Source organism: Mytilus galloprovincialis, chromosome 2 (assembly GCF_965363235.1).
Source record: "Mytilus galloprovincialis chromosome 2, xbMytGall1.hap1.1, whole genome shotgun sequence".
Lineage (NCBI taxonomy): Eukaryota > Metazoa > Mollusca > Bivalvia > Mytilida > Mytilidae > Mytilus > Mytilus galloprovincialis.
In genome coordinates, this window is record NC_134839.1 from 68629531 (window position 1) to 68655202 (window position 25672).

General features: G+C 30.6%; 1 protein-coding gene across 5 annotated transcripts in view; it reads left to right on the forward strand.

Annotated features, from left to right (window-relative positions):
* The window catches only part of LOC143064231 (endophilin-B1-like), a 35368-nt gene extending 19492 nt beyond the window's left edge, over positions 1-15876 (forward strand). For 4 of the 5 annotated variants that reach the window (XM_076236904.1, XM_076236905.1, XM_076236906.1 and 1 more), the window contains 4 exons: positions 1099-1188; positions 1652-1752; positions 7347-7545; positions 11322-15876. In XM_076236904.1, coding sequence (XP_076093019.1) covers positions 1099-1188; positions 1652-1752; positions 7347-7545; positions 11322-11429 — 498 coding nt within the window. In that variant the 3' untranslated portion in view covers positions 11430-15876. Of the gene's footprint in view, positions 1-1098; positions 1189-1651; positions 1753-2274; positions 2325-7346; positions 7546-11321 lie in introns of all 5 variants that reach the window. The other variant, XM_076236908.1, reaches the window with a different exon arrangement.
* Positions 15877-25672: the final 9796 nt, after the last annotated feature.

Sequence of the window (25672 nt, forward strand, 5' to 3'; positions counted from 1 at the left end):
GAAATGTTTTTAAAATGTTTTATCTCTTAAAGCCTTGATGTCAAGCCATCCATTGTCATATAATTAGATTATATTTTTTTTAAAGTCTATCATCTGCTTGCAATCAGATGTTATTGAACATTTTGTTAAGTGGCATGTTTATTCGAGTATAGTCATTAAAAAAAGTACAAACATATTCTATGCTGCAATATACTTATGTTTTATTTATTTGCAATTGAAGCAATCTGCCAATCTTGTTAGCCATTACTTAAAATGTATTTATATATTTTTTGTTGAGTTAAATATCATCAAAATAAATCATCTCTGTGGTCTTGTGATTGCATGCTCATCTCTCCTTAAGTGCAAGAGGTTATGATTACAATGTCTGGCTTGCTGAAACAAAGAATTTAAAATTGGTATTTATTTGCTGCTTCTCCATGCTCTCAGCGTTTTAAGTTGGAGCAAATTCTTGTTTGCTTGGAGTCAGAATAATATGTCATCTTGCATGAACTAGTTGTTAAAAAGAAATTTTTAGAATATTATTGTCTTTTGTCTGTAATATTTGCGGCTGGATGTTAAGCAGCCATCAATCAATCAAAAACAGCTGTTCCTAGGATTTGCCTGGGTCTCTTAACATGTTGTACTATAGAGTCTATAGACATCTACATACACAATTTGTTTACTTTTTTGAGTTTCTTGTTTACAATTGTATTTACGCTTAAATTTGAGATCTCTCAGTTATGTGACCATCAGTAAGTCGAGATTTGTTCCTATCACATCTTGTAATTCTTTGCATATGCTTTTTTGTTGTAAGGTCATACCTGTCTTTTTAAAGTATCTCCTTTATCATGTTTATTGTATCTTTAAAGAAATTTACTCATGATGTGAAATTTTTCGATTTATTACAAAAGCAAACATAGCAAAGATGAGAAACACACAAAAAAAAGCCTGATATATAGTAAAACATTCCTTTGAAGAGTCGTACATGTGTTTTCAAAGGAAATTATTAAAGAGGATTGGTAGCCTTATATCAATATTGATGATTAATATGGATACTACCATGTCAATATTTTACATTTATGTAGTGAATACAGTTTTACCAGATATTTTTTGTTACAGGCAGAAGCAGACTTACGGATAGCCCAGACTGAATTTGACAGACAAGCTGAGATTACTAAACTATTGTTAGAAGGAGTTAACAGTGCTCATGTAAGTGTTATTTTCAGTAAATCATGCTTTCATTTGACATGTTTGATAACAATATAACTAAAATTTCTCATGGAACAGCTATTCTGTGAGTGTCATGTTAATTGGAATTTTCTTGTTTTCCATGACTAGAATCTTTAATGAATGAAATCAGGGTGTTCAAATAAATATGGATCCAAGGTACAGAACCTGTCTTTTCTGGGAATGAACTCTGCATTATTAATTACAAATTTCCAGTAGCTCCCATTCCTTAGACTAATGTATAATACAGGCTCTTGGACTTTATTAAGGCAACCTTTCATTTCAAAATAAAATGGTCCTGGGTCTTTTATTAAAAGAAATTTGAAACCCTGAAAATAAAAAGTTTTGATTGATATTGCAAAACTTGTTAATTTGAAAGTGAAGAATATATCTTATATCTTGATTTTCTTTGATATAAATTGCATGCAAACATTATTTATTTTAGGCTCATCACTTGCGATGTTTAAATGACTTCATAGAAGCTCAGATGACATATTATGCCCAGTGTCAGCAATATATGGCTGATTTACAGAGACAATTGGGAAGGTTTGTTGAATTATTATTCTTTTTTTCAATCTTTCAATGGTGTAAGTTTTTTTTATATATATTTGTATGTGTCTAGGTCTTTTTGATAATGTAAGTATCGTAATATTCTTTTTTTTTTTATGGATGATCTGTTTTTGAGTGTTCAATTGTAAAACTATAAAAATTTAATTTTTTTTTGACATGCGATCTTGTTTTTTTTTTAATCCAGATCTCATGCTCATAGATATAGGAAGATGTGGTACGAGTGCCAATGAGACAACTCTCCATCCAAATAACAACTTATAAAAGTAAACCTTCTCTATTAATTTTAAGAAGCAAAACCTGCAAAAAAATATCCTTGGGGAAAACAAATTATATGGATAGGAATGAACTAGTTAAAATTAAAATGGTCTGTGTGTACAGATAGGGTTACACGGAATGTAGGTATAAATAATAGATATTTATTGGATTGCAAAGGTAGGATTATACATAAACGTTTTAGAAAAAAACAGATATATAATACATGGATTAATAATATTACAGGTCTGTACCTGGAGAATTTTTGCAAGCATTTCAAGCTTTGTTAGAGGACCGTAAGAGTCTACTTCTACTTCTGTATATTTATATCCCTTTTCATTTATGATGGGAAAAGATCAGAGTTATCTACCCTTGCATGACAAATATTTGAAAGCTAAGCAGCAAACAGCAAATTTCAAACTTCTCTTTTCCTTGAAATATTCATATTCCAGTCTAAACATCTGTTGTTTAGTCACATAAATCATGATTATTCAATTATGAAAACAGTTGCCTGTAAGATTGAGGTATTGTCCAGTTAGTTTGTAAATTACCTAATGAAGATTCAGCTGGGTATTATTTGTTAATTTATTTACTCGTGGATTGTAAATGTATTGATCATTGGTGTTATATAAACAGTTAAAGTTCAACAGATCATTTAAGACAAGGCAGTTTAACAAACATACATGAACATGCAGTTAAACATCAGGGTGAGGCTTACTTTTTACATGTTAGAAAACTGCATTAGTAATGACTTTATTGAAATTTGCCATGTGCACTTTAACCATGAAACAGAACACACCATAAAGAAGTACATAATTTAGTAAGCCAGTGTGACATTAAAGCATGTCCACCATGGTTAGTCATGTTATTTCAAGCAATGTCATGTGATGACTTGAATTTAACAAAACAGTTGTTCTTGTCAATGGTGGATAATTTATTTTTTCATATTCTTCCTATATTAATAAATCTTTGCTTCTAAAATTCAAACTGTTACTCCATCATTATTAGTATTTCTTCTTTTGTTATAGCATGCTAATTGATATTGTTCATATTCTAATAAAGACTTGGTTTCATTTAAACTGCCTATATAAAACCTTTTATTCTGCTTATTAAATATTTCTCTACATCTCTAACATTGTCATAAATAGATGTAATGATGTGTGTAAGTATGACTTTTGCTTAAGGTGCTGCTTAAATTTTATTTAAAATTAAAAATATTCTTATAAGTTTTAGCAACACCTACATAAAAAAAGACAAAACATAAAAAATAAAAAAATAAAGATAAACTACATAAGTGTGACTGTGTCTTAAAATATTGTAACCCCAAAAAGATTTCCTAATGCATTTTTCTTTTATCTTAATTTGGTTTTCATACATTTTTGTTGTACACATTTTTAGCTCACCTGGCCTAAAAGGCCATGTGAGCTTTTCTCATCACTTGGCGTCCGTCGTCGTCGTCGTCGTCGTTAACAATTTTTCAAACATCTTCTCCTCTGAAACTACTGAATGGATTTGAATGAAACTTAGCATGATTGTTCCTTAGATTATCCTGCACAAAGTGTGTGCTTCGATTTTTGATCCGTCAAAAAACATGGCCGCCGTTACTTAAAATAGAACATAGGGGTCAAATGCAGTTTTTGGCTTATATCTCAAAAACGAAAGCATTTAGAGCAAATCTGACATGGGGTAAAAATGTTCATTAGGTCAAGATCTATCAGCCCTGAAATTTTCAGATGAATCAAACAAACCATTGTTGGGTTGCTGCCACTTAATTGGTAATTTTAAGGAAATTTTGCAGTTTTTGGTCATTATCTTGAATATTATTATAGATAAAGATAAACTGTAAACAGCAAAAATGATCAGCAAAGTAAGATCTACAAATAAGTTAATATGACCAAAATTGTCAATTGACCCCTTAAGGGGTTATTGTCCTTTAATGACAATTTTGCACAATTTGTTCATCACATTTGCTAACTTTAAAAAATCTTCTCCTCTGAAACTACTGAATGGATTTGGATGAAACTTAGCATGATTGTTCCTTAGATTATCCTGCACAAAGTGTGTGCTTCGATTTTTGATCCGTCAAAAAACATGGCCGCTGTTACTTAAAATAGAACATAGGGGTCAAATGCAGTTTTTGGCTTATATCTCAAAAACGAAAGCATTTAGAGCAAATCTGACATGGGGTAAAAATGTTCATTAGGTCAAGATCTATCAGCCCTGAAATTTTCAGATGAATCAACAAACCATTGTTGGGTTGCTGCCACTTAATTGGTAATTTTAAGGAAATTTTGCAGTTTTTGGTCATTATCTTGAATATTATTATAGATAAAGATAAACTGTAAACAGCAAAAATGATCAGCAAAGTAAGATCTACAAATAAGTTAATATGACCAAAATTGTCAATTGACCCCTTAAGGGGTTATTGTCCTTTAATGACAATTTTTCACAATTTGTTCATCATATTTGCTAACTTTAAAAAATCTTCTCCTCTAAAACTACTAAACCAAATTCAACCAAACTTCAACTGAATGATCAGTAGGGTGTATAAAATAAAGTTTGTGCTTTATTTTTTATTTCGTCAAAAAACATGGCCGTCATGGCTAAAAATAGAACACAGGGTAAAATGCAGTTTTTGGCTTATATCTCAAAAACTCCAGCATTTAGAGCAAATAAGACAAGAAGTTAAAGTATTTATTAGGTCAAGGTCTACCTGTCCTGAAATTTTCAGCCGAATTGGATAACTGGTTTTTCAGGTATAATGCCCCTGAATTGATGATTTTAAAGAAATTTTGCAGTTTTTGGTTATTATCTTGAATATTATTATAGATACAGATAAACTGTTAATAGCAAAAATGTTAAGCAAAGTAAGATCTACAAATAAGTCAATTTGACCAAAATTGTCAATTGACCCCTTAAGGAGTTATTGCCCTTTAAAGACTTTTTTCACAATTTGTTCATCATGTTAACTTACTTTAAAAAATCTTCTCCTTTGAAACTGCTGTATCAATTTCAGCCAAACGTAGGCTAAATGAGTTTCAGAGTATCTAGTATAAATTTTATATTTCATTTCCTTGTATGTCAGAAACATAGCTCCTATGGCTAAAATAGAACATAGGAGAAAATGATTTTTTTTTTGCTTTTGAAGAAAATAGGACGATTCAAAGAATATTTAAATAAATTGAAAAGCCAAAATAATCATTGATGAGAGATTTAACCAAAAAAATTAAGGTGAGCGATTCAGGCTCTTGAGAGCCTCTTGTTTCTGTAAAGAAGGATTTTTTTATAGTGTAGTTGCAGTTGTTCAAGTGCATCTCTAAATAATGAAAATGCTTAAGGAGGCTCGAGGGTATAAAAATTTAGAAAAAAAAATAAACAGTTATTTTTCATCATAAATTTTATTTATTACCTTTATTAGTTGTTACTTTATCATACCTACAAAAAACATTAAAAAAAATCAATTCGTGTTGACCCCAGATAACTTTAAAAAAGTGTATACCATTGAAAATGCTCCAAGTTATCTTCCTTTGGTGAAAAAAATGCCATTTTTTTGCATTAAAATTGAAATATCTTTTTTAACTCATCGTTGACCTATATTTTTTATTATTATTTTCAAATAAGCTGTACTTAAACTAAACTTTTGTAAATTGAGCAACTTCTGTAATTTAGTTCTTTTTTTATTTATATATTACCTTTTTTCTCCTATTAGTTTCAACAGAAAAAAAGTAACTTTACCAAAATATATGCTTCTCTAGAAAGCAGATTGTGAGGGTAAATGAACGGTGACCCAATCTTTTTATTTTATGTTTTTATAAAGTATAAGATAAAGTTCATTTGTAGAAAAAATATAATCCTATATTTAAATAAAATTTTGATTTAGACCCGCAAGACACCTTAAGTAGTGTTTCTGTTGGAACTCATACGGTCTTGCCTTGACTAAACTATTTTTTATCTTGACTTATGATACATGGCATGAAGGTATATCATATTATGAATAAAGTGTTGCATATCATCATTAAAATAAAAGAATTTGTAGAACATTTTCTTGTCCACAATAGATCTTGTACCGAGAGGTGGAGGCATTAAGTTTTACCTTTGTCCGTCTGTACATCAGTCTGTATGTCCCAATGTTGGTTTCCATTCTACAACTTTAGTTTGCCTCAACCAAATGTTATCACAAAACACATATCAAGTTTGAAGTTTGTTGGCAAAACTTTACCCGTTCTAGAGTTATTCCCCTTTGCCTTTCATATTTTAAGATTTTGTGTGGTGGGACTTAAACAGTTCCTATGCATAGTTTTAAATATCAAACTATGTAGAAGATATTTTGATAATTAAGGTAACAAATGAAATTTATTTTACATGTTTGAGTATTTTATGAGAACAGTTCATGTAACCACTTATGATGAATCAATTGTATTTCATTTTCCAACAGTCAAAACATATCTCTTTACTAACAATTTATTCTGTATTTGTGTTCTTGGGTTATTTCTTGAATTCATTTTTTTTCTATTTTGAGATATAAAATCCTCAAATGAAAAAGCTAAAAAGGGCAGGTAATTGCACACATTTGTTAAATAAAGTTAAAATAAAGTAAATCAATTGACCTTGGTCATGTATAGTATATGAAAAACAAAAGATTTGGAGGACTGTATAAGAATATATGAAGGATAATTAACTCACTCATAAAAGTGAGTTTGAAATGTTTTGGCTTTCAATCATCTTACTTATAGGCTCTCATGTATTGATATAAAAAAAAAAAAATGATCACCAAATTTGGCTTTTAAGTTCTTTGATGCAAATTAACCCAAAAATGTGCATGGATTGCAGCAAAATTACATATTTCACTTTAATAAATATAAAATATTGCAGAGCAAGCGCTTCTTATCATGAACACTGTAGTTGAACTTTGTTGGTAATATCTGTTTGTCTCTGTGTAACTTGTCTCTGTCTTGTCATTCAGTCTATAACTACACACCTTTCTCTCATCTTTTAATTGCTTTGTCCTTTTAAACAGGTAAAACGAGGTCAGTAAATATATTTGGAGTTCTCCAGTAGCTTTCATTGTACACATAATGTCTATTCTCCCTATATATGCTTCTAGTCCAAACAAAATCATGTTTATTGGGATTTTAAGATAACATATACATGTTCATGACTTTGGGTATAAAAATAGAAATTGAAGATTTAGTAATTAAAAAAAAATCTCCAAGGGGAGTTAACTGTATATCCAGTGGGAACAGGATATAATGGTAATGTTGGAATAAAAGGGCATTGCATGTTTTCCTGCTTTAGTGGAGTTTTCTACTGTTTTTCAGTTATTCTGTTGGTAGTGGGAACAGTTCAACAAATTCCCTTGGACCAGGTATCCCTAATTCCACTCTCCCTGTTCAGCCAAGTGCACCCCCTATGATACACATCACAGCTGCAACACCCAGTACAGAGAAAAAACAGGCTAGAGTTTTATATGATTATGATGCTGCAGATAATTCAGAGTTATCCCTCTTAGCTGATGAGGTTAGGAATGTTTAAAATAGTTTTATGTTAACCACAGATGTGCCAAAAGTTTTTTGTTTATTTGTAGAATTAAAAATCTCACATCAGTTTTATTATTGAAGTTTCTTTGGTTTTGGGGTATATTTTTTTTATCATAAAAGATTTTAAAAAAAACTTTTGGTACACAAAAAAAAATCACTGTAAATTAATGTAAAGCACATAATTAATATGGTCTTAACAGACATATATCCATAAATCCTTGCATGTTATTTATATTTTTTATATTGTTTATGTTTTCATTTGAATTTATTTACCTGACAAATATGTATATACATGTATGCATGATTGTTTTTATAATTCTAAGTAGATACATTTCTGTACTTTGTCCTTTTTTGGATGTTCTCTGTAGATTTGTTTTTTATTACAAATGTATAAGGTATTGAGAATTATTGATTTCTATTTTAATATTAAGTCACAGTTCTTTTCTTTTTCACTTTTGGAAAGATTCAAACTGTAAAAAAATTTACTGGCAATTATTGAAGTATTTCTATAAAATCATTTCAAAACGAAAAACATGATTATCTTTGTAAATTTTGGTTACTGAAATGATGAAAATATCCCAGTGAAATAGTTTCAAACAAATGTAGAATACTCATGTCTGTCAGAAAAGGATTAGTGATTTCATTTTTTATTGTTTTTTGATCAGCAATGCATATTTTAACAAGAGTAACCCCATTGGGTGCTGAGGTTGCCACTGTATTTTGAGACCTTTCCTCATCCCAGTAATGTAAGGATATAACTAAAGTCAAACAAAATCACCTAAGGGGTCAGTCAAGAGTGGTCCCTCAAAAATATGACTTTTTAAAGAAAAAATATTTATGGCACTACATACTCTTATGGTGTGCCAAAGCCTTTCTAACAGGAATCCCCTTATATTGCCCTCATTTTAAAGGGTAAGAAAATCAGTACTAGGAATCATGTAAGTTTCTTGATTTATTAAAAGTTATAGTGGTGAACCTAAACAGTTGGGGTTACCTGACCATGGCATATTTTCTTGTTTGTTGTTGAATGATTAGTTTTTGGCTTCACAAAATGTGAGGCATAGGGTGACAGCAGCATAAACTATTTGCACAAAGCATTTCATAAAAATCAGAATTCTTCAGAATCATACCTTTATGTCATCTATACAGTTGCTAAATTGCTTATGCTCTACATATCATTGGAATGTGTACATGTCTATTGGACATTGTTCACTTGATCTAGACCTCATTTTTACAATTTATTTGTCAACATAAATTTAGTGTTTAGGTCGGTTTTTGTCGAGCCTTCGACTTTAGTCGAAAAAGCGAGACTAAGCGATCCTACATTCCGTCGGCGTTGGCGGCGTCCACAAATATTCACTCTGTGGTTAAAGTTTTTGAAATTTTAATAACTTTCTTAAACTATACTGAATTTCTACCAAACTTGGACAGAAGCTTGTTTATGATCATAAGATAGTATCCAGAAGTAAATTTTGTAAAAATAAAATTCCATTTTTTCCATATTTTACTTATAAATGGACTTAGTTTTTCTGCGAGGAAACATTACATTCACTCTGTGGTTAAAGTTTTTAAAATTTTAATAACTTTCATAAACTATCCTTGATTTGTACCAAACTTGGACAGAAGCATGTTTATGATCATAAGATAGTATCAAGAAGAAAATTTTGCAAAAATAAATTTCCACTTTTCCGTATTTTACTTATAAATGGACTTAATTTTTCTTCGAGGAAACATTACATTCACTCTGTGGTTAAAGTTTTTAAAATTTTAATAACTTTCATAAACTATCCTTGATTTGTACCAAACTTGGACAGAAGCTTGTTTATGATCATAAGATAGTATCAAGAAGAAAATTTTGCAAAAATAAATTTCCACTTTTCCGTATTTTACTTATAAATGGACTTAGTTTTTCTGCGAGGAAACATTACATTCACTCTGTGGTTAAAGTTTTTAGAATTTTAATAACTTTCATAAACTATCCTTGATTTGTACCAAACTTGGACAGAAGCTTGTTTATGATCATAAGATAGTATCAAGAAGAAAATTTTGTAAAAATAAATTTCCACTTTTCCGTATTTTACTTATAAATGGACTTAGTTTTTTTGCCAGAAACAAAACATTCACTCTGTGGTTTAAGTTTTTAAAATTTTTATAATGTTCTTAAACTATCCTGGATTTCTACCAAACTTAGACAAAAGCTTGTTTCTGATCATAAGATATTATTCAGAAGTAAATTTTGTAAAAAAAATTCACTTTTTCTGTATTTTACTTATAAATGGACTTAGTTTTTCTTCCAGTTAACATTACATACAGTCTGCAGTTAAAGTTTATAAAACATTTATTAGATTCATAAACTATCCTGGATTTTTTTTACCAAACCTGGAAGCTTCTTTCAATCAAAAGACAGTATCGAGAGGGAAATTTTTATTGATGTTTTTCCTCATTTTTGTTGAGTCTGCGATTAACAGCAAAAGTAGGCGAGACACTGGGTTCCGTGGAACCCTTACGAATTTTTTAGATACTATAAGCAGTAGGTCAACTATATTTGGTGTATTGAATGATTATAAGGTACACCTGCCCCTCTTGCAGGGTTCATATTACCTTTACCTTGTTTTCATAGTTCAATAGTCAACTTTCAGTTTTTGTGGTAATGTTCATTTCTCAGATACTATTAGCAAAATGTCAATTATATTTGGTCATATTAGTGCATAGGATAATCATAAATTTCATCTGACCTTGACCTATGAAGAAGGGTCAGCGGGCAATGTTAAATGTTCTTGACTAAATCAGTTTCTCAGATATAGCAAATAATAGAACAACTAAAGTTGGTGTATGGAATTATTGTATGGTATACATTTCAGTCTGGCCGTGTTCATCTGACCTTGAGCTTATTTTCATGTTGTTTTTTTTGATAATGTTAAATGTATGTGATACTTCAGTAAAACTCGATTATGTGAAAAACTTTAACATAAATTTCAAAGGGTGACTAGTAAACAGGCAAGATATGTCATCAACTATTAATTTGTGCAACTACTGCAGTTTATACATATCAGTCAGAAAAGGGCATACTTAACTTTTATTGATAATATTCATAATTTTTCACATGTAAATGATGGAATAAGTTTGGTTACTAAATGACTATATAAGTTAAGTTATGTGGTCTTCATATTCATTGAAAGGTGTATAAAATGTCTGTTTAATTATACGAGTAATAACTTAAAGCATTTGGAACTACATTCAATGATAAACATAGTATTTTCAGTTTCTGTAAGTGAAAGGTCCACTACTTTTGGTTAATTGAATTGTTTCAATGTAGAGGAATAGTATTCCCTTTGACCTAACCCTCATTTTCATGATTCAGTGGTTCACATACATTTTTTGGTAGGCCAGTGTCTTTAAAAGTATCTGTGGTTGTACTGTTAATTTGTTTATGTGTGTGTTTGGCATTGACTCAGCATCTTGTCCAGTGGTAAACATTTAAGTCATATCTGCATGTCAACACTTGTATCATTTCATTTCACATATCCATTAAATAATTATTTGGGCAAACACAAATAGTTCCAATCCATTGCACTATTTCCTGCAACCATCGTATAAAAAAACAGTAGTTGGAAATTTTAAATTCAGACAAATCAACATTAGTGTGCATAATCTAAATATTGGTTGTTTTGTGAATGTGTTTTTTGTGTATTTTAACTTGTGGTATGATATAGATATGAACTTCATTATTTTTATATTTGTTTTATTTTATTTCAGCTAATAACAGTGTACAAAGTTCCGGGACTGGATCCTGATTGGTTAATGGCAGAGCGGGGTTCACAAAAGGGAAAAGTTCCAAACACATATTTAGAAGTTTTAGAATGAATCATGCACAATTACATACTTTCAATTCTTGTTATAAACTGTAAACTTATGAAAAGTTACAGGAAATGATGGATCTACAACAGTGTGTAAACAGGAGGGTTAAAGATCGAAGATCAGAGAGACGCTATTTATAAACAGTTAACAAGTTGAGCATGTGATATAAACTCTTTCAAAAAAAAAAATTGTCCATTTTTACCCTCAAATTATATTATGTTATGTATCAATCATTTTAAGAGTGCTATTGATATGATTTACCTTAAAATTTGAGCATTAAAAATCGATGTTGTTTTGCACACAATTTGTATCATTATAAAAGCTGTATGAAAAAGCAATAAGTCGTAGAATTATGTTACCCATTTATGTCAGACATTAATTTTATGGCGGCTGCAAACTGTTTTCCAAACATTCAATTATAGAAATTCAGTTTCTTTGGCATATTAAAGTAAAAAAAGGCATGATATTGAATCAAATGTTACTTATGTTGAGATAAACAAATAAGTTCTCTTCAGTCAAGCATTTATGTGCATTTGCCTCAAATTCTGAGAAGTTGATTAATATAACTTTGTGTTCAGATCCAGTTTCAAGACAATTTGCCATACAATAAGGTTGAACTGATCTACATTTTACACTATTAACTGATAAGATCTTAAGTCATGAGATTAATTTCCAAATACCACATGTTTACACCATTATTACTCTTTTTAAGGTCCATTATAATAAGATGGTATTCCCCTTTTTATGAAATTTTGTATGTATTTAGCACTCACTGAAGTTGACTGAACTGCATCTGAATTTTTCATTGATTCAGATTTAATTTTATGTATAACCTAGATAATAAAATGCATCCAGATAATTTTTAGCACATAGTCTATCAAAAATTTTCATATTGTAGCATTTACATCCAATATTATGACTTATCATATTAAAATTGATGGGAACAAGGCTTGATTTGTAATGTGCAGACTTTTTTTTTAGGTTTATCTAACATGGATTTAGGTGTTGTAAAACTTTCCTGTGTTATGGTTAAATTCAGACATTAATATGAGGATTGTATTGATGGAAAATTTGTGACATGCTTTGCATCACAATAAGTCAAACTTTACAATTGACAAAGATTTTCAATAATAAATGTTCACATTAAATTCTGAATTTAGCATAGTATTTTTTTAATTTTTTTTCATTTTGAAACACCAACAGAACATCAAAATTACATTGTATTTATCTTTTCAATTCAGAGTTTGAAAACATGAAATGTGGTTAATTTTTATAAGCAGTTACGACTGATGTGTGATCAATTATTATTTATTATATTTCTATGTAAATACATTAAATTTTTGAATGTCACCTTTTCGTATGAGAGGTAGTTTTGTCTAATAGAAACACTCTTAATTGAAGGTTTGACATTTGAACCAAACCATGATTGAGGATTTAAGCTTGATGTTTCCTGATAATGATCCCATCTGAAATATTCATTGAGTATAAGAAGAAGATATTTTTATTTGACAAACCACCAGATGTGATTCACAAATCTTTTAATTTCCCTATATTAAATGTCTGTACAGATAAGTGCTACTTGTACATTATTTTGATGGTTGTATCTGGTCAGATTTAAGATATAAATGCAAGGCAGGCTTTTGTAGTTCTTTTTATTTAGTATTATTTTTTGGTTTAAAAAAGGAAAATGCAACGTATTGATTTTCTGTATAACAATGGCAAAAAGTTAATCAAAGCAAGTTAATTGTATTTCTAATAAAAAAAAAAAAAACTGTACTTGTTGAGATTTTCAGTAATCAAACTACTGTTGTACAAGATATTTGAATGATAATAGGAAATGGATTTACTGAATGAATGTTTTAAATAAATAAAAACTAGCCATTGCAGAATCTTAAAAAAATATATCGAGTAAGATATATGTTAAGGATGTAACTAATTGTATTTATGACAAAATCTGAGATTAGATTTGATAGGTAATTGATTGTACTAACCATGTGTACAGTGTTGTGTTGATAGTGCTCATACTGTGTTTGGAACTTTTATACCTGTTTGAACCCATTGTTATTACTAATGCTTGTGATGAAATTTCTGTTTTGACTATGTGAAGTTTCCTTCATCTTCATCTTAAATATTAAAGTTATCTTCCCTACATTAAATATCACTGAAGAAAATACATTTTGTAAAAATACAGGAAAGAGGGCAAGAATTGAAATTCTGGTATTGACCACATGCCATTAACTTTTAATTTTTTTCATTATGTATATTGCAAGAAAGGCATCTTTAAATTAATGTTATAAGGTATATAACTGTCCTCATCTCTTATTCTCTTTTAATCTAATATTAAAGTTTGACAGTAATGTTTGCTAGCTTTTTACATTTGATAAAAGTACATCCATTACTGTCTCATCATACAGAATATTGAAATTACATGTAAAATTTTAAGCACAATGATGTTTTTTTTCTTCATTATAACATTATGGAAATATACATGAAAAATTAAAACTAGATTACTATTTAGATAATACATTACGTCAAAGAAAACCAGTAGAAGTGTTATTTTTCACTTTTTCTTCATTATAGAAATGCAGAAATTTCATCATCAAAGCATAAAAGTGAATGGTACATTTATATTTATAAGATTTTTAAATTTTATTATATGTATTTTTTTCTTGCTGCTTTATTATTGTTAGTGAGGGATTTGTTATTGATTATATATACATGTTGATATGCAGATAGACATTAACAAAGCTTGATAAACAAATCAATAGGGAATTTAAAATGGCTCATTTACTTTTTAACATCAGAGTTTCCATTTTCATTCTTTTCAAGTATTTCATTGGTAAAAGATCCTCCTTAAAAATAAATAATGTAATGCTGTTAGTCAGATGTTTTGATAGATGGTGAAAAAAATGGTAAAAAATTCCAAGTTGACAACTTTCTCTAACAAAGAATAATCTGATTTCTTAAGAACTGTTGCCAGTGCAGAATTCTCTTTATGAATATTTACCTTAGGATGAACCTTTGCCAATGTAGGCATTCTTAACGAGAATTCAGGTATTTCAGAAGCTTAACTTTGGTTTGATCAACCAAGTTCTAAAAGCAAAATGAAAAAATAAACTAAACATAAAAAAGTGTCATAATTATAGTTACCGGTACTTGTTTTATATTTGAGGCAATATATAGCATGTATAGTGAAGTGTTAGACTTGTTTACAAATAAATTTCCGCTTTTTTGCATCACAATATAAAGAGTATTAGTTGACCAAATGATTTGTTGTATGGGAGTATTCATAAATATGGTGAATTGGGTTTATTTTAGTTTCTGTTATCATGTGGTTACTATACAGTCATGTGACTATCATGTGGTTACTATACAGTCATGTGACATAATGTTGAAAACATTTGAAGCTGTATAATAGAAAATCAAGAAGTTTGTTATATTTAATGGTGATTTAGAGATTTTCTGTTTCATCTTAAGGTTTTGAATTAATACTGATGAGATTCAATGTAAATTAAGTGACAAAAATATTTGTTAAAACTATAAAATTAATTTTGTTTATCTTTAGTGCTATATTGTCAGAGACGGCAAAATGGTGCTGAAAGTTTTGTCATGTTTTTAAGTAGTTAATTGTATGAATTAAAATGTGATATTTGCATATTATGTATTATACCATTTTTTAACTGAGTATCTGCTATTAATCCACATAAGTACATTTTACTAAGAATAAAGTCAATTGTATTATATATTTTTTGTATTGCATATTGTGTTTTAAGTTGTTTGGTAAAGGATTTTTGTTAATTTTACATTTCATTTAATTTTCTCATTATACATGTATGACCCTCAAAATTTGTTTAAGTAAAGGTTTTTATGATTCAAACACTAAACTGGATGCATGCTCAATCTTTCCCATAAAGGACTTTTTTTTTAATTTTTCTTTTTTTTTTGTTCATTAGGGCCACCATATTTTAACTTATAGTTCAGTTGGTGGAGTTTTGTTAAACAAAAAATGTACATAATTTATTTAATTTATATCTGCACTAGAGTGAAATTTTCTGATTATTACAAATTTTGTCTTTATCAAAGTGTAAATGGCAGGACATATTATCTAATGTGTATGTGGCAATACACGTTTTCTTTAGTGTAAGTGTCTGTTCTTTTTATCTTAACTGCAAGTTCAAAAGCACATCATCTTTATTGAAAGTGTAAGGGGCAAAACACAAAAATAGTTGATGTTTACTGTATGTGCCACTTAATGTAAAAATTCATTTATGCATTTGGTGGCAACTAATTAATGTATTAAAGTGTTGATGCACTGCATCTTTAATAAAAGTGTCCCTACATGTAAACATAAAATCAATTACATGAAATAAATGGTCACTGGTCATACAAATAGATCATGAGATATAGTTGAATAAAGATATCTGTATATGAAATAAAAAATGTTAAAACCAAATGTTTTTTCATTTTTTGTTGAGCCTGCGACTTTTGTTGGAGAAAGCTTGACATAGGGAAAATGATCTGGCGGCGGCATTAGCTAACTTCTTAAAAGCTTTATATTTTAGAAGGTGGAAGACCTGGATTCTTCATACTTTGTATATAGATGCCTCAAGTTACAAAGTTTCTGTCAGTCACATGTCCAATGTCCTTGACCTCATTTCCATGGTTCAGTGACTACTTGAAAACAGTTAAGATTTTTTGTAATGTTAAATTCTCTCTTATTATAAGTAATAAGACAAATATATTTGGTATGTGCATTCCTTGCATGGTCCTCATGCCTGTCAGACAGTTTTCACTTGACCTCAACCTCATTTCATGGATCAGTGTACAAGGTTAAGTTTTGGTGGTCAAGTCCATATCTCAGATACTATAAGCAATAGGTCTAGTATATTTGGTGTATTGAAGGACTGTAAGGTAAGTGTCATCTGACCTTGACCTCATTTTCATGGTTCAGTTGTTATAGTTAAGTTTTTATACGACTGCTAAACAAAATTTGCGTTGTATAATGCTATGTTGTTGTCGTCTGAAGACACATTTAGTTTCCGGACAATAACTGTAGTTATAGTAAATGGATCTATAAATTTTGACCAGAAGGTTCAATACAACTAAAGGAAGGTTGGGATAGATTTTGGGGGTTATGGTCCCTATAGTTAATTAATTAGGGGCCCAAAATAGCATTTTTGCAGTTTTCAAACAATAACTTGTGTTTATGTGTTTGAATCTCTCTGAAATTATTCCACAAGTTTCCATACCATGAAGGGATTGTTAGTATTGACTTTGAGGGGTTATGGTTCAAAATGTTAAGGAATTAGGGGCAAAAAAAAAAGGGGGAAAACTATGTTTTTCTGGTCAAAGGACAATTAAGACTATTTAAAAGCAGTGTAAGGGAGGTAATTCAAAAACATTTAACATATAATGTTGGGTATGTTCAGATATACCTCCCTTACACTTCTTGAAATTAGGTATAAAGGAATGTCAGGTTTTGGACTCATTGCAAAAAAAGGGGGGTGGTAGTAGTTTTCAAATTTTTTTACACAAATTTTTGAAAAGTTTGAAGTAGAAATCTTTAATTGCACAATATTGCGCAATAGATTTGTAAGATCTTGACATTTGTTTTGTGTCAGAAACTCATATTATGTCAAAAATTTGATCACAATCCAAATTCAGAGCTGTATCAAGCTTGAATGTTGTGTCCATACTTGCCCCAATTGTTCAGGGTTTGACATCTGCGGTCGTATATAGCTGTGCCCTGTGGAGCACCTGGTTGTGTTTTGGTCTGTTTTTATACGACCACACTGAAAATTTTTGGTTGTATATTGGTATCACGTTGGCATCGTCGTCGTCAAAGTCCAAAGATTTTAGGAATTGGGGGCCAAAAAGGGCCCAAATAAGCATTTTCTTGGTTTTCGCACAATAACTTTAGTATAAGTTAATAGAAATCTATGAAATTTTGACACAAGGTTTATGACCACAAAAGGAAGGTTGGGATTGATTTTGGGAGTTTTGGTTCTAACAGTTTAGGAAATAGGGGCCAAAAAAGGGCCCAAATAAGCATTTTCTTGGTTTTCGCACAATAACTTTAGTATAAGTAAATAGAAATCAATGAAATTTAAACACAAGTTGTATGACCACAAAAGGAAGGGTGGGATTGATTGTGGAGTTCAGGTACCAACAGTTAAGTAATTAGGGGCCAAAAAGGGCCCAAATAAGCATTTTTCTTGGGGTTTTTTCACCATAACTTTAGTATAAGTAAATAGAAATCTATGAAATTTTAACACAAGGTTTATAACCATAAAGGGAAGGTTGGGATTGATTTTGGGAGTTTTGGTCCCAACAGTTAAGGAATAAGGGGCCCAAAGGGTCCAAAATTAAACTTTGTTTGATTTCATAAAAAATTGAATAATTGGGGTTCTTTGATATGCCGAATCTAACTGCGTATGTAGATTCTTAATTTTTGGTCCCGTTTTCAAATTGGTCTAGATCTACATTAAGGTCCAAAGGGTCCAAAATTAAACTTAGTTTGATTTTAACAAAAAATTGAATCCTTGGGGTTCTTTGATATGCTTAATCTAAAAATGTACTTAGATTTTTTATTATTGGCCCAGTTTTCAAGTTGGTCCAAAATTAAACTTTGTTTGATTTCATCAAAAATTGAATAATTGGGGTTCTTTGATATGCCAAATCTAACTGTGTATGTAGATTCTTAATTTTTGGTCCCGTTTTCAAATTGGTCTACATTAAAGTCCAAAGGGTCCAAAATTAAACTAAGTTTGATTTTAACAAAAATTGAATTCTTGGGCTTCTTTGATATGCTGAATCTAAACATGTACTTAGATTTTTTATTATGGGCCCAGTTTTCAAGTTGGTCCAAATCAGGATCCAAAATTATTATATTAAGTATTGTGCAAAAGCAAGAAATTTTTAATTGCACAGTATTCAGCAATAACAAGAAATCTTCAATTGCACAGTATTGTGCAATAGCAAGTACAATGTATTTTCAATTGCACAGTATTGCGCAATAGCAAGAAATATTTAATTGCACAATATTGCGCAATAGCAAGAAATATTTAATTGCACAATATTGCGCAATAGCAAGAAATTTTCAATTGGAGTTATCTTTCTTTGTCCAGAATAGTAGTTGAATCAACTTAAATCATTGTTTTATACAATATACAATGTATATTCACTTTTACTACCAACTGATAAATTAAAACAATCTTTACCATTCCTTGATAACAAGCACTTTTTTTACATTTTAATATTTTATTATGTATTTAAATGAGTAGTTATTGTTGCAAACTCGATTAGTAATTTGAATTGGGATCAGTTTTGGAATAAGGGAAAGGGGGATGTGAAAAAAAAAATTTGGGGGGGGGGTCAATTTTTCTCATTTCAGATAATCATAAATAAAAAGCACTCGCACCCGCAAAGTGGAAAGGGATTAATATAAGTTGCAAAAACTTGTTTCCCAATCCACTATAAATAAATATGTTCAAACTAAATAAAAAGAAAATTTCTTCAAACATTTTTTGAGAGGATTAATATTCAACAGCATAGTGAATTGCTCAAAGGCAAAAAAAAAATTTTAAGTTCATTAGACCACATTCACTCTGTGTCAGAAACCTATGCTGTGTCAACTATTCAATCACAATTCAAATTTAGAGATGAATCCAGCTTGAATGTTGTGTCCATACTTGACCCAACTGTTCAGGGTTCAAGCTCTGTGGTCGTATAAAGCTGTGCCCTGCGGAGCATCTGGTTCTTATACTGTATGCAATAGGTCTACTATATTTGGTGTATGGAATGATTATAAGGTGTTCATTTCTAGTGGACAGGTGTCATCTGACCTTGACCTCATTTCCATGGTTCAATGGTCTTAGTTAAGTCTGAGTTTTGGTCTTTTTTTCTAATACTTTATGCAATAGGTCAACTATATTTGGTGTATGGAAATAGTTTATGATCTAAATGTCAGTGGCACGGGTTTTATTTGACCTTGACCTCATTTTTGTGGTGCATTGCTCTGTGTAGGTGTTGTGTTTTAGTCTGTTTTTCTTCAACTATAAGCAATAGGTTAACTATATTTGTTGTATGGAAGAATTGTTAGCTGTACATGTCTGCCTGGCATAGTTTATCTGACCTTGACCTCATTTTCATATGGTTCATTGGTCAATGTTAAGTTTATGTGACAGTTGTAATAAAGTTTTTTTTTTAGGACTATCAACATAATATCAATGATAAGTTAAGAAGGCGAGACATTTCAGCATGTGCACTCTTGTTTCATTGAAAAATAGAAATGTTAGAATAAGATTTCAAAAGATCTTCTGAATCTGTCTTGTTGATTTAGTTGATTTTATACGATCACTCAAGTTATCCCAACATCACACTGACTTAACAGTGATAACCGCTGTTGAAATGTGTGAGAACTTTTAAGCTCTCTTGGATATCCACTAACTGTTTGACAATACTAGGAATATTTCAATATGACAATGCTCCAAAACTACTGATCAGAATGACTTTATATTTGGCCAGCATCCCCACAATGATGAGTTGTAAAGTTAATGCGCTTTAAGGATCTGTCAGTTACTTATTTCCTGTTTTCATATACAGTCAGGATTGTACTTCGTCAAAATTATCTCCCCATTACGCCAGTTCATTTTCACAATCGTAGAAATGGAAGCCATTGTAGGGATGACGCGCTGCCAATTTTGCTCTTGGAAACCGATAAATTTATCCACATTGCACAATTACGATCCTTATTTGCCAGTTGTTTTTTTTTAAAGACAAATGTATCAACTAGCAAATGAGCATCAGTTAATGATCTTGTCTGCATTGATTCAACTTAAAACTATTGTCTGATCGGTTGTCAGGTGAAATTTTCGAAAATTCATAAACATTTAAAAAAAATCTAATTAAATATTTCGTGGAAGGGCAGACTAGATTTTTTTAGTGGTTGAAGACTATAAACCCCAGTTATCACACACAAAAAATTATAATTTTTCGAAGATATGCATTTTCATCATCCAACTTCAAAGACTGTCGTCAAGTACTTTTAAGTAAAAAAAATAGCTATTCGAACACACCTACTCTGTTTTTGTGATTCATTAGATAGGTATTTCACTTGACCCATATATTTTATCTTTTATCACTGTGATTTTTTATGTTATATCGGGACGAAGTCCCCTATTACAGTAGAAAATTCAATAAAAAAAAAAAAAAAAAAAAAATCGGGAAAATTTCCCGAATTTTTCATTGTACTAATGAACTCAAAATCGTTCAATTTTTTTTGGTCGTGTTTTTTAATTTCCGGATCTGCGCAGAACACATAACTCTACTTCCTTCTTCCGGTCTTCTGTTGTCGTGAGACTTTGATTAGTCTAGTCATCGAGACTATGATTAGTCTAGTAAAATATAGGAACTCAAGGAACACAATACCAATATTTCATTTTTAATAAAGTCAACCTGTAGCTTTGATATATAAAAATGATAGAATCTGAAGCGAGACGATGTATCAAATATTCTTGCTTTGTACGATAGCAAGACAAAATATTCAACTCAAACACGCCCTTACATAAAAGGGTGCATTCGATTTTCTCTTTTTGATACAATTGTTACCCTTTTTTTGGAATTTTTTCTAGAGTCACATAATGGAAGGGCAGACACGAAAATTACTGAACTAATAGATTGATATGTTTTCCGTCCGTGGTAAAAAAAAAATTAAAATCGGAGGTTATACATTTTCTACATCCAACTTGAAAGATACCCATGTCGTCGACTTGATATCTAATTGTTCTGCTTAACTATATTCTTGATAAATTGAAAACTTATGCAAACGGTGTTTTTAAAATAAAATACTTCGTAATTGAGAAGAAAATTGTCATTTAATTTGTTTCTATAAAACTTTTAAAATTTTTGTCACTATAGTAAACATCACAGTAAGCATTTATCGCCTTCTCTAACAAAGAGCTTCGATTCTTTTGTTCTATTTCAACCGGGTTTCCGACTGTATACCTTGACTTATCAGTGAGTGGGGTAATGCTCAGCAAAACAATGTGATTTGAATTTGAATTTAAATCATATAGAAAGTACTGAAGAAGAAACCCTTATTGTTTTATTTTGGAAAGATATGTGCAAGTTTTGAACACAAGAGTTTTAAAAATTTCTACATGTAGATTGAAGGTGTTCACTGTTTAATCATTTCCTGCTAACTGCTTACAGAAATGTCAGAAGGTATTGTCATCTATAAGTCTTTTTAGTAGAAATTAGATAAAACATCTCAACACTGAAAGATACAACAAAACAATATATCTATAAACATTTATATGGGAAATACATTACCTAAGCAACACAACTGTACTAGACTCCAAGGTGTCCATTACTGAAGGCCAAGGTGTGTGGTGTAGATGTATCAGAAAGCCAATTCTTTTTGCCATTAATTATTGGCTTCTAAAATACAAATTTTAAGCAACACTTACTAGTTATTAACATGAAGGAACGAAGTATTTGCTTCCAGACCCCAACTGACTTCTACAAACTGTTTGGTTTTTTTTTATTTACCATCCTCTTGTATTTAAGAAACTGTATTATTAAAAGTCGATTTGGGCACTGACCCATTCTGGTCCAACACGCACCTGTTAGCTTTACTGTAAGATGACCTCTGTTATTATCCTCCAACTTAAAAAAACTTTTCCTGAAAACTGCCGCTTTCCATTCACTCTGTTGGCTATTAATATTCACAGAATTTTATCATAGGGCGATCCTAGCCATCCAATATTGTCACAAATCCTGTTACTGTAACTTATTTTAGGGACATTAGGTTAAAGAACGGACGTCGGTTGTATATTTATGGCTTTTGTCTCGTTTGTGAGACATGGATACAGGATATACGGCAGTGAAGCATAAACTATTTGTTTAACGATTTGTATTTCAGAAGTTAGAAAACCCGGATGAGTCATATCTTGTGTGCAGATACCTTATGTTTTGAAGATTCTGTTTGTCATATGTCTATTGTCCTTGACCTAATTTTCATGGTTCAGGTACTGCTTGAAAAAAATAATTTTGTTAGTGAATGTTTCACTTATTATGAGTATGAGGATTATTATATTTGGTAGATGGGTTCTTTGCCATGCCTACATGTCTTTCAGGTAGGGTTCACCTGACCTTGAACTGAATCCATGGATTAGTGATCACGGTTCAGTTACATGATTTAGTCTGTGTTTCAGATTCTTTAAGCAGTAGACATATTCTGAACATTGATCAATGAACGATGAAAATGAGGTCGAGGTTAGATGAAACCTGCCAAACGGTCATGTACACCTTACAATCATTCTATCCATCAAATATATTCATAATATTGGCCATATTGCTGTTGGTAACTAAAAAATAATTAACCCAAACCACAATTAATAAACATTGTCCAATGAACCATGAAATTGAGGTCAAGGTCAGATTAAACCTCAAAGTTAGACATTTCCAACTTACTATCATTTCATTCACCAAATAATAGTTGAGTGACCTAGTTTTTGTGGTGGCTTAATGACTGGACATACACAATGCTGGTCTCTTGACAACTTTACTCGTATTGTTTTAATGTTGTAGTATTTTACATGTGTTTTTTTTTTAAAGTGCAAGGGCCAGCTAAGCGTTTGTGATCTGTACCCGTCAATAGTCGTCTGTTTTCCGTCGTTCGTAAACTTTTCACACTATGATCGTTTCTTAAACTATTTATTTAATTTCAAACAAACTAATATGAAAATATAACAGGTATGTAGTTTTCGTACAACAATTATAAACCACCAATTTAATGTCATATTTGCCATCCAAAATATAAGTTAACATTTTAAAATTGTAACGCTCTACGACCGCATTCGGATTTCAGACATCAAAATTATGGTATTGTAAGAAATATTGAACCATGAAATTTAGTTTATTAATGTAAAAAATTACCCTCCCGATAGTGATATTCCATACTATTGACAAACTAATTAAGACGGGAATGACATTTACATATATAAAGAATTAAATATTTATGTTCTCGAGGTGTTAACATGTCGGACAATTTCACAATCAATCCTCAACAGTAATTATAATTAACTAGAGTCCAACCATCTATGATCTATAATTATCATCATCTGTATACATTCCATTCCCCCTTTTAATTTCCGTTGCTATTTCAACAAGTGGAGCTGCCAAGCAGAGGAGTTCACTGCATTGTCAACAAGGATAGATTCCAAGCAGAGTAATTCCACAATAACTATTAACTATGTTAAGAGACAACATTTTGTATATGAGCATTTCGAGCATCAACTATCTTGTGTTTAAATTTTTTTTATATTGTCACATTTCAATATACTATATAGTTCTTTTAATCCTTCAAGATACAAAAGGTTGCCTGGTCATAAATCTTCATCATGTTAGCGATTTAACTGAGTAAGTTGTCTTACAATGAATATGTAATTAAATCCTGTAAATTCTTTGGGGCCTCAGTGACCGAGTTGTCTAAGTTTTCTAAGAATTACAGAAATGTGACCCTTACATTTAAGGGAATTTTCACAAATCGTTCGATAACTGCGGTATTTCTGAATTCATTTTCTCCAAACTTTACATTATTAAGGATATTGATAAAATAAACCTCCCTGGTGATTTTTTTTTAATTTCCAGTTTAATTTTCGTTCTAGAGTTATGAACATTTAATTTAAAAATTAAGGGTGAACAAATTCCTTGATTGCTTTCCTCCAAACGTTACATTATTATAGGAATTAATGAAAGTAAGCTCCCTTTCATTTTTTTTTTTACTTGAGTTTGCTTGGATTAAATGTGTCGAATTTTTACATGAGTGTTTGAATTGGTGAACACAAAGGAGTAGGTCCGGTAAGGACCGATTTTGGCCTCAAATTTCAGGTTCATCTGAAGAAAGATTTCGACCACTTTTTAAGCACTTAAGGGTCTATTTCATTTGAATCAATTAGTTTATGTGAAAGATTTTAACTGATTTAGTCATTAAAAACGATCCGATTTAAGCTCAAATATGAAAAATCTACCTAATATGCCGAAAAATGTAACTTTTCAGATGGTTTTTGTCAAAAATGAAAGTGGCCGCATCCGTGTTCATCCTAAACCTTTATATATGTTATGTATTATCATAAAATACAACTTACATTTCAATATGAAGGATGAACACGAATGCGGCCACTTTCGTTTTACACGAAAACCGTCTAAAATTTAACTAAAATGATACAATTGCGAAGATTTCAGTAACTTATCATAACTTAATGGTGCTAGTACCCGAAATGTGTGCATTGTATTGTCAAAAACAGCCAAAATTTATGTAGCAGAAGCATTCTTCTGTCCAATAAACAACTTAAAATTTACATTTAAACAATTTTGTAAAACTGCTATATTTTGGGGCCAAAAAGGGGTCTTACTGGACCTACTCCTTTAAACTGTATGATTTAAAAATACTATTCTCATGCATGTTTTTACCAAGCCATTTTATTTGCTTATGTTAAATACCTTTATTATATTCAATTTGATTCTTAAAAGATTTCAATATCCACAATAACGGTTTATCATGCGCTCTTGGCGGCAGCTATCTATTTATAGGTGAAGGAAGATAGGGCACCGGAGATAACCACAGACCTATCGCAGGAAAACGGCCATCCTTAACCAGACTGAGTTGATTCGTACAGAGGCACTGACAATTTGCAGTCGTTTTGATCAGCATTGTTCAAACATGTCCTATCGATGTATCGTTTCGGGAATTTCGATGTAAAGCGTCGTTTAACCAACTAGTATTGGTAGTTTACTAGAGACTGTGTACTTGTGACAAAACGTCAAAATAATCTGTCACTGGATAATCTCGCTTGACTTTATTTTACAATTTTTACTTGTACCTTAAAGCCAAAAACATAAATTGTATGCGTTAGAGAACTTTTCTGCCTGCTAAGTTAAAGAATAGAATAGAACTTTTTCAAAGACATTAATATTTGACGCACTCTTCCAGATGAAACTTTAATTGCAATAATTACAGTATCAAGGGATTATATCTGATAAACCTATAACGATTCATATGATCCATTCGCAGAACTCATTATTTGTTTTCTGTCACACACTGGAAATTTGTCCTATCAATATTTAAACGTTTTATAGTCGAACAGTTTCTTCTAGAGTAATCACAAGTTTCTGTGGGTGGCATACAATTTACACCATAACATTTTGATGATTTCATTTTCATTTTCATTTTAAACTGAAATATA